We start from the raw sequence: 13,302 nt of genomic DNA, 5'->3' as shown, positions 1-13,302 counted from the left end.
GGGAGTGGGTTCAAGCCAGAGACCTCTGCAGGAGTGGGTCCAAGCCAGGGACCTCCATCTGCCAGAAGAGGCTTGAGCCAGCAACCTCCACTGGAGTAGGCTGGAGGTAGCCACCTCAGCCAGAGCAGGTACAAGGGAGAGAATGCCGAGGGAGCCAGTGACCTCCGCCAGAGCAGGCCTGAGCCAGCGACCTCTACAGAGGAGGCTCAAGCAAGCAACTTCCATAGGAGTAGGCCCAAACAATCTCTGGAACATCAAGTGTCCTCCGGGTGACTGCAGCCATGGCCCTGACTGAACTGTGAGGAGCAACCATCTGAGCCTTGGATCCACTGGCAACTGGAAGATTGATCACTAGAGACACAGCTCCAACTACACCAATCAGAGGAAAAGCTGGGTAGACAAGGTAAGAACACACTGAACACCACAAAGAGCAATATGATACCAACAAAAACTAGTGACTCTACAACAGCAAGACTTGAACACTCAAATATAGATGAAGCAGAAGAAAATGATCTAAAAAATAACTTTAGGAGAATGTTTGAGGCCCTTAAAGAGGAAAAGAAAAATTCTCTCAAAGAAATGTAGGAAGAGAAAAACAAAATATTAGAAGAAATCAACAAATCTCTTAAAGAAAATCAAGAAAAAGCAATCAAACAGATGAAAGAAATTATTCAAGACTTGAAAACCAAAAGAGAGACAATAAAGAAAATACAATCTGAGAAAGTTCCGGAAATGGAAAATATGAGAAAATGATCAGGAGCATAAATAGCAGACTACAAGAGATGGAAGAGAGAATCTCAAGCACTGAAGATATAATAAAGGAAATAGACTCACCAGTCAAAGAAAACATTAACTCTAACAAAAGCTTAACATAAAATATCCAGAAAATACAGGACAACATGAAAAGACCAAACTTAAGAATAATAGGGATAGAAGTCCAACTCAAAAGCATAGAAAATATATTCAAAATATATTCAAAAAATCATAGAAGAAAACTTTCCCAACTAAAGAAAAATATGCATATGAAGATACAAGAAGCTTACAGAACATCAAAACATCAAACAGACTGGATCAAAAAAGAAGAACCCTCACCACATAATAATCAAAACACAAAACATACAGAATATAGAAAGAATATTAAGAGCTGCAAAGGAAAAAGGCCAAATAACATATAAAGAATTATATCTGACTTTTCAATGGAAATAATGAAAGCCAGAAGGCCCTGGTCATGCATTATGCAGACATTAGGAGACTACCGGCCCAGACTATTATACCCAGCAAAACTTTCAGTCACCATAGATGGACAAAGCAAGATATTCCATGACAGAACCAGATTTATCCAATACTTAGCCACAAACAAAGTACTACACCCAGTCCTACACAAAGTACTAGAAGGAAAACTTCAGTCCAAGGAAGTTAACTACATCCACAAAAACACAGACAATAGATGAGCTAACAGCAGCAAATTCTAAAGGGAACAACACACACAATAATATCACCATCAACAAAAACTAAAATAACAGGAACTAGTGATCACTGCTCATTGATATCCCTTAATATAAATGGACTCAATTCACCTATAAAAAAGCTAACAGATTGGATATGAAAACAGAATCAATCCATCCTTCTGCTGCATACAAGAAACACACCTCAACCTCAAAGACAGAATTGCCTCAGAGTAAAAGGTTGGGAAATCATTTTCCAATCAAATTGACCTAAGAAACAAGCTGGTGTAGCTACCCTAATATCTAACAAAATAGACTTCAAACTAAAATCAACCAAAAGAGAGAAAGGAGGTCATTTCATATTAGTCACAGGAAAAATCCATCAAGAGGAAATCTCAATACTGAATGTCTATGCCCCAAATACAAGGGCAAAAGAAACACTACTAAAGCTTAAATCATAGCATTAAACCCCACACACTAACAGTGGGAGACTTCAATACCCCACTCTCATCCCTGGATAAGCCTATTAGTTCCAGGAGTACCTTAAGAGTAACAGACAATAACTGTTATTTATAACTGAGATCCTCCTCTCCATACCAAGAGATCTGAGGTTTTCAATACACTTCAGTTCATGAATAGTCACTGTAATTTTCAAATCACCAAGGAGTATATGATAGGCTGTCTGCTTATCCATGACTCGTGTCCTCTTGCTTAAGGATGGCAGGGCATTTCAAGCTACTCAACAGCCTGCATCCTGGTGCATACTGGCTGTGTATGGTGGCACACACCTCTAAACCCAGCACTTGAGAGGTGGGGAGAAGAGGGTCAGAAGTTCAAGGCTTGGGTGCACACCGTTCGTACCATACACAGCTCTGACATTTACCCATATTTCTGTCCTTCCGTTATTCTTCCGGCATCTCTCCGCCAAGGAGTAGAGTTCCACAGTTGTTTCCGATATGAGGTCCACATTTTTGCCCTTCACAATGATCTGCATCACCCTTCCCTTGTTAATGTGGGCATCAAAGGTGCTGTCCCAGGGTGGGTACATGGTCGGCTTTTTCTGAATGTACATCTGCCCATTTTCTAGGGAGAGAAAAAATATTGTCTCTTTAATTACTCTTCTACAAACTCCGGAGAATAATTCAATTCCATTTAATAGTGGCCGCCATTTCTATTGCTGTCATGTACATAATTCTGATACAGTCTAGGGCAGAATAAGACAGGTACATGGTTAGATGCAAGTTAACACATTGCCTTTTATAAGTACGATATAGATAGTTTAAGTACCAACCCTCTTAAAATTACTTAAACTGGAAAATTTCCTTCCCCAGTCAATGGTTTTTTTTTTCCTCTCTCCACTTTGAGAGTGAGCATCTGAGAAAATAACCTTTAAAACAGCCCCTTGCTACTAGGCATGGTGGTGAACACCTATAACACCAACACATGTTATAGGAGGATGGAGGGTTCACAGTCAGTTTGTGCTTTGTGGCAAGACCACATCTCAGAAAACCACACACACACACACACACACACACAAAGCCAAGAAACACAACCACACTCACATAGCTCCTCTCAACACATCAACCAAGAAAAGAAATCCCCAACCTACGCCTTTTAAAACCTTCCTTTCTTATAATAGCTTGGTTCTATTAATTCCACTGGCATCTGGTAGAAATGGACCCCCATAAAGCTGCTGTATTTATATGAAAGGCACAGCAGCATAAGTTGAACTTATAAGGAATGATCCTTTAATATTTTTTTAAAAAATAATTTTTATTTGCCATAAACACACGGAAACAACAGCCTTTGAAACAAATGAGTCCTTACTTCCTTCTCCCCGCCCCCCATTTCTTTTAGATAGTATGTCACTAGATAGCCCAGGTTGGTCTCAAATTCACTGTGTAGCCCATGTTGGTCTTGAGTTCTCTATCTTCCCACATTAGCCTCTCAAGTGCTATGATCACAAGCACATGCCTCCTTCTCCAATCTTTGAAGATGTAGCTTACAGTACCGATGCTCCCTAAGCAAAGGCTGGCAAGGGCTGAAAATGGACCAGCCAATCCAACAGCAGATGCACATGTGAAGACAGGCAGGAAAGTAAAGGACCTGGTCACAGGAACAAGAGCTGTGACAAGTTTGAGTTCTTTACAAGAATCTTTCCCAGAAGCTCCCTGGCAGTTTGCAAATGGAATTAAGTCATTTTGTTAGATCTACCCACAAGAGATCTTCTCTGGTTTACAGTCTCCGATCATTTCCAGTAGCAGAGGACTGCAGTAGTATTTGACTGCGTCTTCTGAGAATAAGCCTAGTGAATGTCATCTTTAGCAATTCAGGGACATTGGTGGTGTAAAAGAAAAACAAATCTGCTTGAAGTAGGAATATGAAGTTATTTTGACAATCTTTTACAACACAGGAGGCTAAATAGAGTGGGCTTTTACCAGTAATTTCAAACTTTAGGGAAACATGGCCAGTAGCGGTATAAACTGTGACTCTGTGAAGGACTGAATAGGAAGAGGGTGATTAAAATGTTGTACATTTTCATTAAGTCTTTGAAACATTCATACGAGAATACAATGTATTATGATAGTTTCCACCTTTGTAATTCCTTCCAGATTCACCTCTGATCCACCCTCCACACCCTCCTCCCAACATAGTTTCCTCAACACTGAGTCTCTTTCTTTTCCTCCTCCTTCTCCTCTTCTTCCTTCCTTCCTTCCTTCCTTCCTTCCTTCCTTCCTTCCTTCCTTCCTTCCTTCCTTCCTCCTCCTCCTCTTCCTCCTTATCCTCTTCCTCCTCCTCCTCCTCCTCCTCCTCCTTCTCCTCCTCCTTTATCCTCCAGCGAGTTCAATTTTCTGTATTCTCCATATACATTGGTGTGGAGACACCCAATGGGGCCTGGCCAACAGACCAGGAGTTACACTTTTAAAGAAACCTGACTCACTCTACCTCAGAAACCACCAACTGGCAACGGCTCTCCAGTTTGGGGTTGGGAACTCATGAGTTTCTGTAAAAGGAGGGGTTAGGTTAAAAAAACAATGATAGATTGGGTTCTTTGAAAATCAACGATGATATTATTTATCATATTCTCTAAGCTTCCCTATTAAATTATTCCTTTTCCCTATAACCATTCTCCATGCTCAGAGAAGGGCAGTGATCCAGGAGTCAGGCACTAGGTTAAGAATGACCTAAAACATAGACCAGAACTCAGAATCCTGTTGTTCTAGTTTCATCTCTGTTGCTGTGATAAAATACCCTGACAGAAAGCAACTTAGGGGAGAAAGGGCTTATTTGGGTTAAATCCCAGGCTATAGTCTATCACTAAGAGGGAATTCAAGCAATTAGTCAAAGCACATCAAGAGCAGAGATAAATGCATTCTTGCAAGCCTACTTGTTTGATTGCTTGTTTTTGACTAGATTTCCCCTCTCTTATACTGTTCGTGGATCCCTGTCTAGGGAATAGTGCCACCCAAATGGACTGGGTCTTCCTACGTCAATTAACAGTCAAGATAATTCCTCAAAGACTGCACACAGGTCAACATAACCTAGGTAATCCCTAATTAAGGTGTTCTTCCCAGCTGATTCTAGACTTTCAAATTGACAGTTAAAATTAACCAGCATGCCTGTCTATGTGTGTCCAGCAAGGGCTGATGTTTCCAAAGGGTCCCAGGCTGACGGCACCACTTCCTGTTTGTTCCCATTCCCCTGACTCATCATGAAAACTGCAACCTCACACTCTAAATATGGCAACCTGTTTAAATTCTGGAAGAGGAATCTTAGTTAGATTCCTTTTCAGACCATAACCTGAACAAAAATAAAAAATAAATATCCTAATCCCACTGACTAATTTGTTGGAAAAACAGTTTTGTTTCTTTCTTTTTTTTCTGACAGGGTCTCGTGGTCCATTTGGCTGAGATCAAGTTCAAAAGCAGGCCCAAAGAAGAGGAAAGGGAAAAAAAGAAAAGAAAAGAAAAAGAAAGATTGGCAGTTGGCAAATGTCAGTGAGACCTGAGGCTGGAAAGAGAGCCAGATCTACAAGACCCATGAAGTCAAAAGCAGCTTTGAAAATACACAGCCATTTTACACTTCAAAGATGTCTGTGACATTTGCAAGAGTTTAGGTGGAAGCAAGCGGCATTTTCACTTTTAAGACAGTGGAGGAGTCTGGGTGGAAGAGAAATCAAGAGCATCCAGACTGTCTCCTAGGCTTTGAGGCACTAGTGCGAGGAAGGGAGCATGAAGGGAAGTGGGGATGGGGGACACAACGTAATAAAATTTGGAATCCCAGAATTCGGCATTTTCAGCATCCAGTGAGAGGCTCTCAGTGCATGCCTCAGTTCCTTCTCACATCCACAGATGTTCCCGGCCTTTGACAGAGACCATTTTAGGGCCACTCCATTGAGAATAATGTTCACTTCTCTGCCCCTTTCTCCTCTTGCCCGGCTTTATCTTCTCAGCCCCCGTTGCTGGTCATCACACCTTAACTGCTTATCACCTGCCTTCCTCTGTGAGACTGCAAAGTCTGAAGGGAGGGTCCTCTTTGTAGACAGGGAGTGTTTTCCTGTCTGCTCTGTCCCCAAGGCTCTCACAGTGACTCTCCATTAGTGTGTGTGTGTGTGTGTGTAAATGAATGGAAATACATCCTACATAACTCTCCTTCTGCATTCAGGAATACAGAACAAGGCAGGAAGGCTGGGAAGGTCTTGGGATAAATAGCTTCCTTCCTTTCCTTTGGAAGAGACTTAAGAATACTAAAATGAAGAGGTGTAGATCAAGCGGGAATCAGAGGGCATAATCACCAAGGGATTCTTTACCCAATGGGATTGTTTTGACAGAGCTGTCTAAACTCACAAAATCAATCTTAGGGACATGACTCCAATTTCCTCCTCCTCATGAACTGCCTGTACATAGTCACAGTTAATAAAACAGAAATATTCTTTTATTCATGTAGAATTCTAGCTGACTCCTTCCTAACTTTCTCAGAGAAGGCTCTTACACAAGCAGTCTTTAGAGTTAATCCCAAGATCTAGGATTTGACAGGCTTCATCTGGAGTCATTGAAAATAAGGAGTTGTTAGCACAGGTAATACATAGTCTACTCCACTTTACTAGATTTCTTCTCCATTAGCCCCTTGTCTAATTTCCCCAACTTGGTACTTTCTTTATCTCTGTTTATGTGGGAAAAATAACACAGCAAAATAGATCTGGTCAGAATCCATCACTAAACCTGGGTCCTTAATAAAGTCTTTTGTCTTTGCTGGGTACCAACATCCTAAACTGTGAAATTCAGTTCCATCAGATGTCCTGGAAGAACAAGGAAGGTCTTGTCTCCCACATACTTGTCTAGCCTAGCCACCAACCCCTATTTTCCCTCCCCCACCCTGACCCCAATTAACTTACCTGATTCCACATACTCTTTGACAAGCACAGCGCAGTAGGGGTTCACGGCCTCACCCTGACAAGCCTGGCAGGTACCACAGTCAAAGTTGGATAAACCAATTCGAAGGAATGGTGACATGGTTGTTCCCTAGAAAAGTGACAGAAGACAGAGGCTGTATTTACAGGTCCCTAAGACAAATTGTTTTTAGTATTCCATCTCTACTTAGTTCCTTATCACGAATAGCCAGCACTCCCAATGGGCCTGCTATCCATCTGAACACATGCGTTCATTTCCTCCTCTGAGAAACACATTGCTGGGTCCTTAACTAGAGACTGGCTTGCAGAGATCTTTGGAAAGCCTGTGGCTAACCTCGATAGTGAGAACTAAGGGTTAATTCTGCTCAGTCACGCTCGATAGCTGCACAGTAAGGCAAACATTTTCCAACTTTTTGTTTCTTCAAGTAGGTGTCCAAAACACAGAAAGCAGAAAACGAGTTTGTGAAGACCGAGCCTATTTTAGTCACGCCAGTAAATATGACACCACAACATTCTTACGTAGTCTATTTCTGTGTGTCATGGAATTGGCTCTCAGCAGCTAGCAGCTGATCCGTATTTACTTTGGATATTTTCAATTTGGGTTGCTCTTGTCAGAGACAAACACACGCTCATACAGACACAAGCAATGAAGCTACTAAATGTTACAAACCACTTTAAAAACCTCCAAGCCATTGACCATTTTCTGGTTGTGCCTCACCCTAAAGGCAAAGGACCTCGTAAAGGCCAGGGTTCCTAATATGTTTCCTCAGAGCTTTACATGGAAATCACCACAGTGTTGGCTACAGATTTCAAGAGTTAGTATGATTCTTTTTTACAATTTTATTTTAAAAGATTTATGGTTTTATGTACTTGTGCATCTGTGTGTATGTATGAATGCACGCACATAGCCGAGGAAGCCAGAAGCCAGAACTGAACACTGGAGTTGGTGATACAGGCAGCTATGAGCCGTCCTGTGTGATGCTGAGAACCCACCTCTGGTCCTCCGCAAGAGCAGCGTGTGCTCTTTACTGCTGAGCCATCTCATTGACACCCGAAGCCTGAATCTTCACCTGCAGCTAGCTCCATCTCTACTTGCTCTGCCAACTAAACACCTTTTCCTTTATGTTTTCCTGCATGTATGTGTGTGAGTGATGAGCATATATGTGGGTATGTGTGGGTACATGTACTTGTGTGAGCGTGTGCACGTGGCGGCTTAGAGTTGAAATGGGTGCCTTTCTTGGTCACTCACCACTTTATTTGGTGATGGAGGGTCTCTGGCTCAATCCAGAGCGTGTGAATTCCTGCAGTTCTAGCTAACTGGCTTGTCCCAGAACCCCTACCCCTGCATCTTGGGTGTTAGGATTGCAGGCTATTGCCACACTTGCCTAGTATCTGTGCAGATGCTGGCGATTTGAGCTCCTGTCTTTGCACATGTCAGGCAAGTGCTTCATCTACTGAGCCTGTCTTCCCATCTCTATCTTTTCTTTTTCCACCTGCTTCTTAAATTCCCGTAGGTCTGAAGCTCTCATTTAGTATCAGTAACAAAGCAGCATCCTTCCTTCCTCTCTTCATGTTCTCGTTCATAGTAAAGATAAGAAGGCGATTTTGACTTGAGTCTGGAGGGATCCTTGACTCCTCGAGCCCAAGTTACTACCACAATGACCTTTGGTGATTCATCATAGGCTATTTCCAGGTTAGGCTCCTAACTGGGCAGCAGCAATTTGACCTGAATCTGTCTTAGGAATAGATGGGAATCTCTAGGTTTGCCAGGGCTTATGTTACCAGGTGGAGGGAAATTCAGTGAAACTTTCTTCTCCTGGAGGTCTAGTGTTGGTAGCAGAGATTTCTGATTTAATAAGCGATGCACATTTGGGTGTGTTTCTCCAGATTTATTTATTCTACGTCCTTACCCAGAGCATTTTGACAGTTTACTCAATGCTAGTGTCTGTTTTCCAAACTAGTGAAGGGTTCCCTTTCCAAGGGTCTGGCCACAGTGGCATGATAAGACATACGTGTTGACATCTAGAAAATAGAACAGGCATCGCATGGACATTTATGTCGAGAATAAAGAAGATCTATGATCAACACTGGGGGGATGACATTAACATAGAGAAGTTTTGTGGGTTCCTTTTAGGGGCTCAGAACTCATGGAGAGAAGAGGAGAAATTTTCTTGGATATTAAGCTAGAAAGAGAAGTGTCTTGTCTACAAACAAATGTCCATGTGGCACATGGTGTCTGATAACTGGGGCTGCCACGTTTTGTTTGGTGAACTGTAAACAATCAACTTCACCTTTCCTCACCACCTACGACAGTCCTACAAGTCACAACACGTGTGTATGGAAGATGACAGATGGGTCAGGATGCTTGCTATATAGCCCCAACTTACCTGGAACTCCCTCTGCAAAACTGGTTGGCCTAGAACCTAGAGAATGTCCTGCCTCTGCCTCCAAATACTGGGGGTTAAAAGCCTGTCCACTGCCCCCCATCTCATCTATAGTGGATATCCAATGCTTTTTTGCCAAAGACGTTACTTCTTAAAAGTAACAGTGCACATTATTTCTGCTTGTGCATTTCTTTTACCTGCAAAGACATCTGACGTTCAAACTGAGCTCAGACAGCTGTGGAGGAAGTGCACCCCTAACTTTCCAGCACCTGTCACAGGCAGAAGATGGACGCTCTCTGGAGCCCGGCTGCTGGAGTTATATCACCCCTCTAAGCCTATTTGCTCCTTTGAAAGCACTGTTGCTACCATTAGCACTCTCAAAGGGCTGTGGGAATTAAATGGGCAAACACATGAAAGGTGCTTAGAATGGGATTGGCACCCAGTAAACTCTCAATCAATGTTAGTTATTAGTATTAAAACCCTGATATGTTTTCTAATGGTCTGTTTCCTCTTTATTGATTTGTACCAAATAGGTCAGGAGGAGCGGATAAACAGTCTTCTAGAGGCACATATTGGTTGAATTATGTGACCTGTGTCTGCGCCTTGCTAGCATGTCCTCATAAAACCCTACATACATCTCCCATACAGTACTTACTGCCCTCTGATACAATAATCTTGTTTTAACACTTATCATGATAGATAGCAGTTCACCCAGGCAATCTTCCCTGCTTTTGCTATCGAAGGTGAAAAATACTATCATTACAGATACTCGAAATTTCTGAAGGATCTTCACTCTTCTAAGCTCAATGCTTAGAATGCTGGGCGTGATCAAATTTATTTTTGGCTAATAGATTTGATGCTGTACGGAATCAGATATAATTGGCAGTAGATGTGAGTCTAGGCCACAGGAAATGAAAATCCTGGTGCTTAGCTCATGAAAGTCTCTTACTTGTAAAGATATATGAAGTTCAAATGGGGTGGTAGAGTTGTAGAGAAAGTGGGCAGTAAAGGAAACTTCCCAGTATTTGTCATAGATAGATGTTCTCATGAGCTCAATGGCTGGAATGACATGATCCCCGCCAACCCCCCAGTGTGCGTGTGTGTGTGTGTGTGTGTGTGTGTGTGTGTGTGTGTGTGTGCAGGCAAGAAGTTGATGTTGGTTGTCTTCTTCAATTACTTGTTTCCCTATTTTTTTGAGATAGGATCTCTCATTGAACTGAGAGCTCATCAATTTTGCTAAATTGGCTGGTCAAACAAGCCCCTAGAATCTTCCTTAGTGTGTCTCCCCAGCACTGAAATTGCAAACACATACATGATGCTTGGACTTGCTACCTAGGTGCTTGGGGTCTAAATGCAGGTCCTCATATTTGCACAACAAACACTGATTCAACCCTCTAGCACTTAAGCATATTTTTTAACTTAAAAATGGACAATATTTCATTGTTACACTTGTTGAACATTCTCATTGCTAAAGAAGAGTGAGAAAAAATAAAAAAGAAACAACAACAATAATAACAAAAACTGTAGCCTAGTTAGACATGGTTGCACTTGTCTTTATTCCCAGGACTCAGGAGGCTGAGGCAGGATCCTAAGTTTGAGACCAACCTGGGCTATTTAATAATGAGACCTATTTCAAAACAACCAGACCAACCAAATTGCCAACTAACCAACCAACCAACCAACCAACCAACCAACCAACCAACCAACCAACAAAACAAACAAACAAAACATGACAGCTTTCATTTGACTCAAAATGCTCAACGTGCAGAAGAGAAGATGCACTGTAATTTCTCGAGAATGAAGAAACCAAAGAATTTGACTTCCAATTATAATTGCTCAGCAAAATATGATTGTTATAATTGACTTCGCAATGTCTCCCACAGGCTTTTATTTTGAACCTTTGGTGCTTAGACTGTGGCATTATTCTGAAGGCCATAGAGTGTTCTGAAGGTAGGGCCTGGGTGACAGAAGTTGGTCACTAGGATGGCCCTTAAGGTTATATGCATCCCAGGTTCTGACCTGTGTTCTGTTTCCTGACACACCAAGATGTGTGTCAATGAGTCCTACTTACATGGATGGAGCCACAAAAGCATCATTCTGATTAAATTACCCCAATAACTAAGAAAGACCTGTGAATCTTTATTGAGTAAATCATAATTCTTAGGCTGACATTTCAAAGCCTTTATGTCTTGGGCTTAATTAATGCTTTTCTCCCACAGAGAAGCTACCTGGAACTCTCTGTTGGGTGAGTCCAAGTCCATCTTTAGGGCTCTGTTTCCACTATTCCTGTTTCCACATGGCCATCCTCCCATGTTCATGCCCAGTGCCATCTTTCTAGTCTTCCATTCTTCAGGGGCCCCATTTATGTCTCAGTTCATTAAGACTTCTTTCCCGGTCCCAACTTCATTTCCTCACTCCTACAATCTTACTCAGGATAAAAACGTCATGGTATGCTTGACTCTTTTTTCTTTGCTAGCACTAGAGATTGTATGCTTGGTCCTTTCTTCTTTGCTAGCACTAGAGATTGTATGCTTGGTCCTTTTTTCTTTGCTAGCACTAGAGATTGTATGCTTGGTCCTTTTTTCTTTGATAGCACTAGAGATTGAATTTAAGGATTCCTTAATGACTTAAACTTGTGATCTCCTCTGAGTATCTGACATTGCAGGTCTACACAATTCTTTCCTGAGAGACTTAATATATTTAACAAAATAAGGATTTGTGAACTTATATTCAGCTTTTAGATCTCATGAAGATACAACTGTGCCTTGTCCATTTTTCCTGCTGTTTGATTTTTTTTTAATCGTACAACAAATGACCTTGGAACTTAAATACCAGCTGTTTATTTATTGCTCGCAATTAATTGCCATCAAGTAGAGATGTGCTCAGTTGGACAGCTCACATCTTATGGCATGTGGGTTGACTCAGTGGGGACAGCTAGGCCAGCTTGGCTTCTCTCTCTATGAGGTCCCTTATCCTCCTGGAAGCATCCTGGGCTTGTCTGTATGGCAGTGACCCTAGAAGAGGGTGAGAAGGAAGCACACTGCTGAGCCTTTCAAGGCTGGGCATGGGACTCAGTCAACATAGTTCTGCCACATATAACTGGTCAAAGAAAATTCCAGGGCAGCTTTGACTCGAGAGGTGGGAGTAAATTTTCCCAATTAGAAGACTCTTAAAGAATCTTTGAATCATTTAAATACCCCATCATGCCTATCTTCCAAAGTACTGAGCACTAAGTACTACAAATATTATTATTTTAAAGACAAAAATTAACACTGTCAATTAGACTAGACCCCAATGTTTTCTTAGTACCCAGAATTTCTATTTTATGCCTATTCAAAGTTTTCTTTAATGTGTATGCCTTGGGCATGTTTGTGTGTAGCGGGTATATGTCTGTGTGTTTTATAAGCATGTGAATATATGGGAATGTGTGACTGTACACCTGTTCAGAGGCCAAAAGAGGATGCCCAGTGTCCTGCTTTCTCCCTCTCTTTCCTTTTCCCTTGAGACAGGGTCTCTCACTGATGCCTGGGCCATGCTGGCAGCCGACCATCCTGTCTGGGAAAAGGCAAGCATGAAGATGTTGTCTTCTACAGCAGATGTAATTTAAGGTTCTGCTCCGTGTGTCAAATTGACCCTGAAAAGATGATCTCTATGATGCTATTGGACCAGCAGCCCTGAATCTGTCTCTGTGGCCGTGGCTTTGCTGTCTTCCTGATGCACGGAGTGACTTCTTCTAGTTCTTCCTGCGAAGCTGATGCTCAGCGAGGAAAATTGCACCACGTAGAACGGGGAAGCAAAAGCTGGACCGGGACCCGAGACAAAGGACACCTTAATGAGAAGATGATGCTGAAGTCCCAGGGCACAGGGTGTCACTGTCACCTAACATTTGCTAATATACACAGGGGCACAGGAACCCTGGAGTGAGTGAAAACATGAAGGTGTTCATAGGTTTGCAAAGGTCACTGCCAACATATAAAGTCAGCTCTATCATATTCCAACTCTATATCTCAATCAAATGTCTGAAACTCCATGACTTTGTTCTCATATGTGTAAAACCAGGCAT

General features: G+C 42.0%; 1 protein-coding gene across 1 annotated transcript in view; it reads right to left on the bottom strand.

The window, feature by feature from the left end:
* Prkcq (protein kinase C theta) overlaps nt 1-13,302 on the bottom strand; it is a 132,683-nt gene that overhangs the window by 75,118 nt on the left and 44,263 nt on the right. Inside the window, exons 2-3 of the mRNA XM_048460831.3 lie at nt 6,841-6,967; nt 2,329-2,528 (exon numbers count right to left, since the gene is read on the bottom strand). Of these exons, the coding sequence (XP_048316788.1) occupies nt 2,329-2,528; nt 6,841-6,958 (318 nt within the window). The 5' untranslated portion in view covers nt 6,959-6,967. The remainder of the gene's footprint in view (nt 1-2,328; nt 2,529-6,840; nt 6,968-13,302) is intronic.

Source organism: Myodes glareolus, chromosome 14 (assembly GCF_982192425.1).
Source record: "Myodes glareolus chromosome 14, mMyoGla1.1, whole genome shotgun sequence".
NCBI lineage: Eukaryota > Metazoa > Chordata > Mammalia > Rodentia > Cricetidae > Myodes > Myodes glareolus.
The sequence above is the reverse complement of the archived record's forward strand: the minus strand, read 5'-3'. Positions and strand labels throughout refer to the sequence as shown.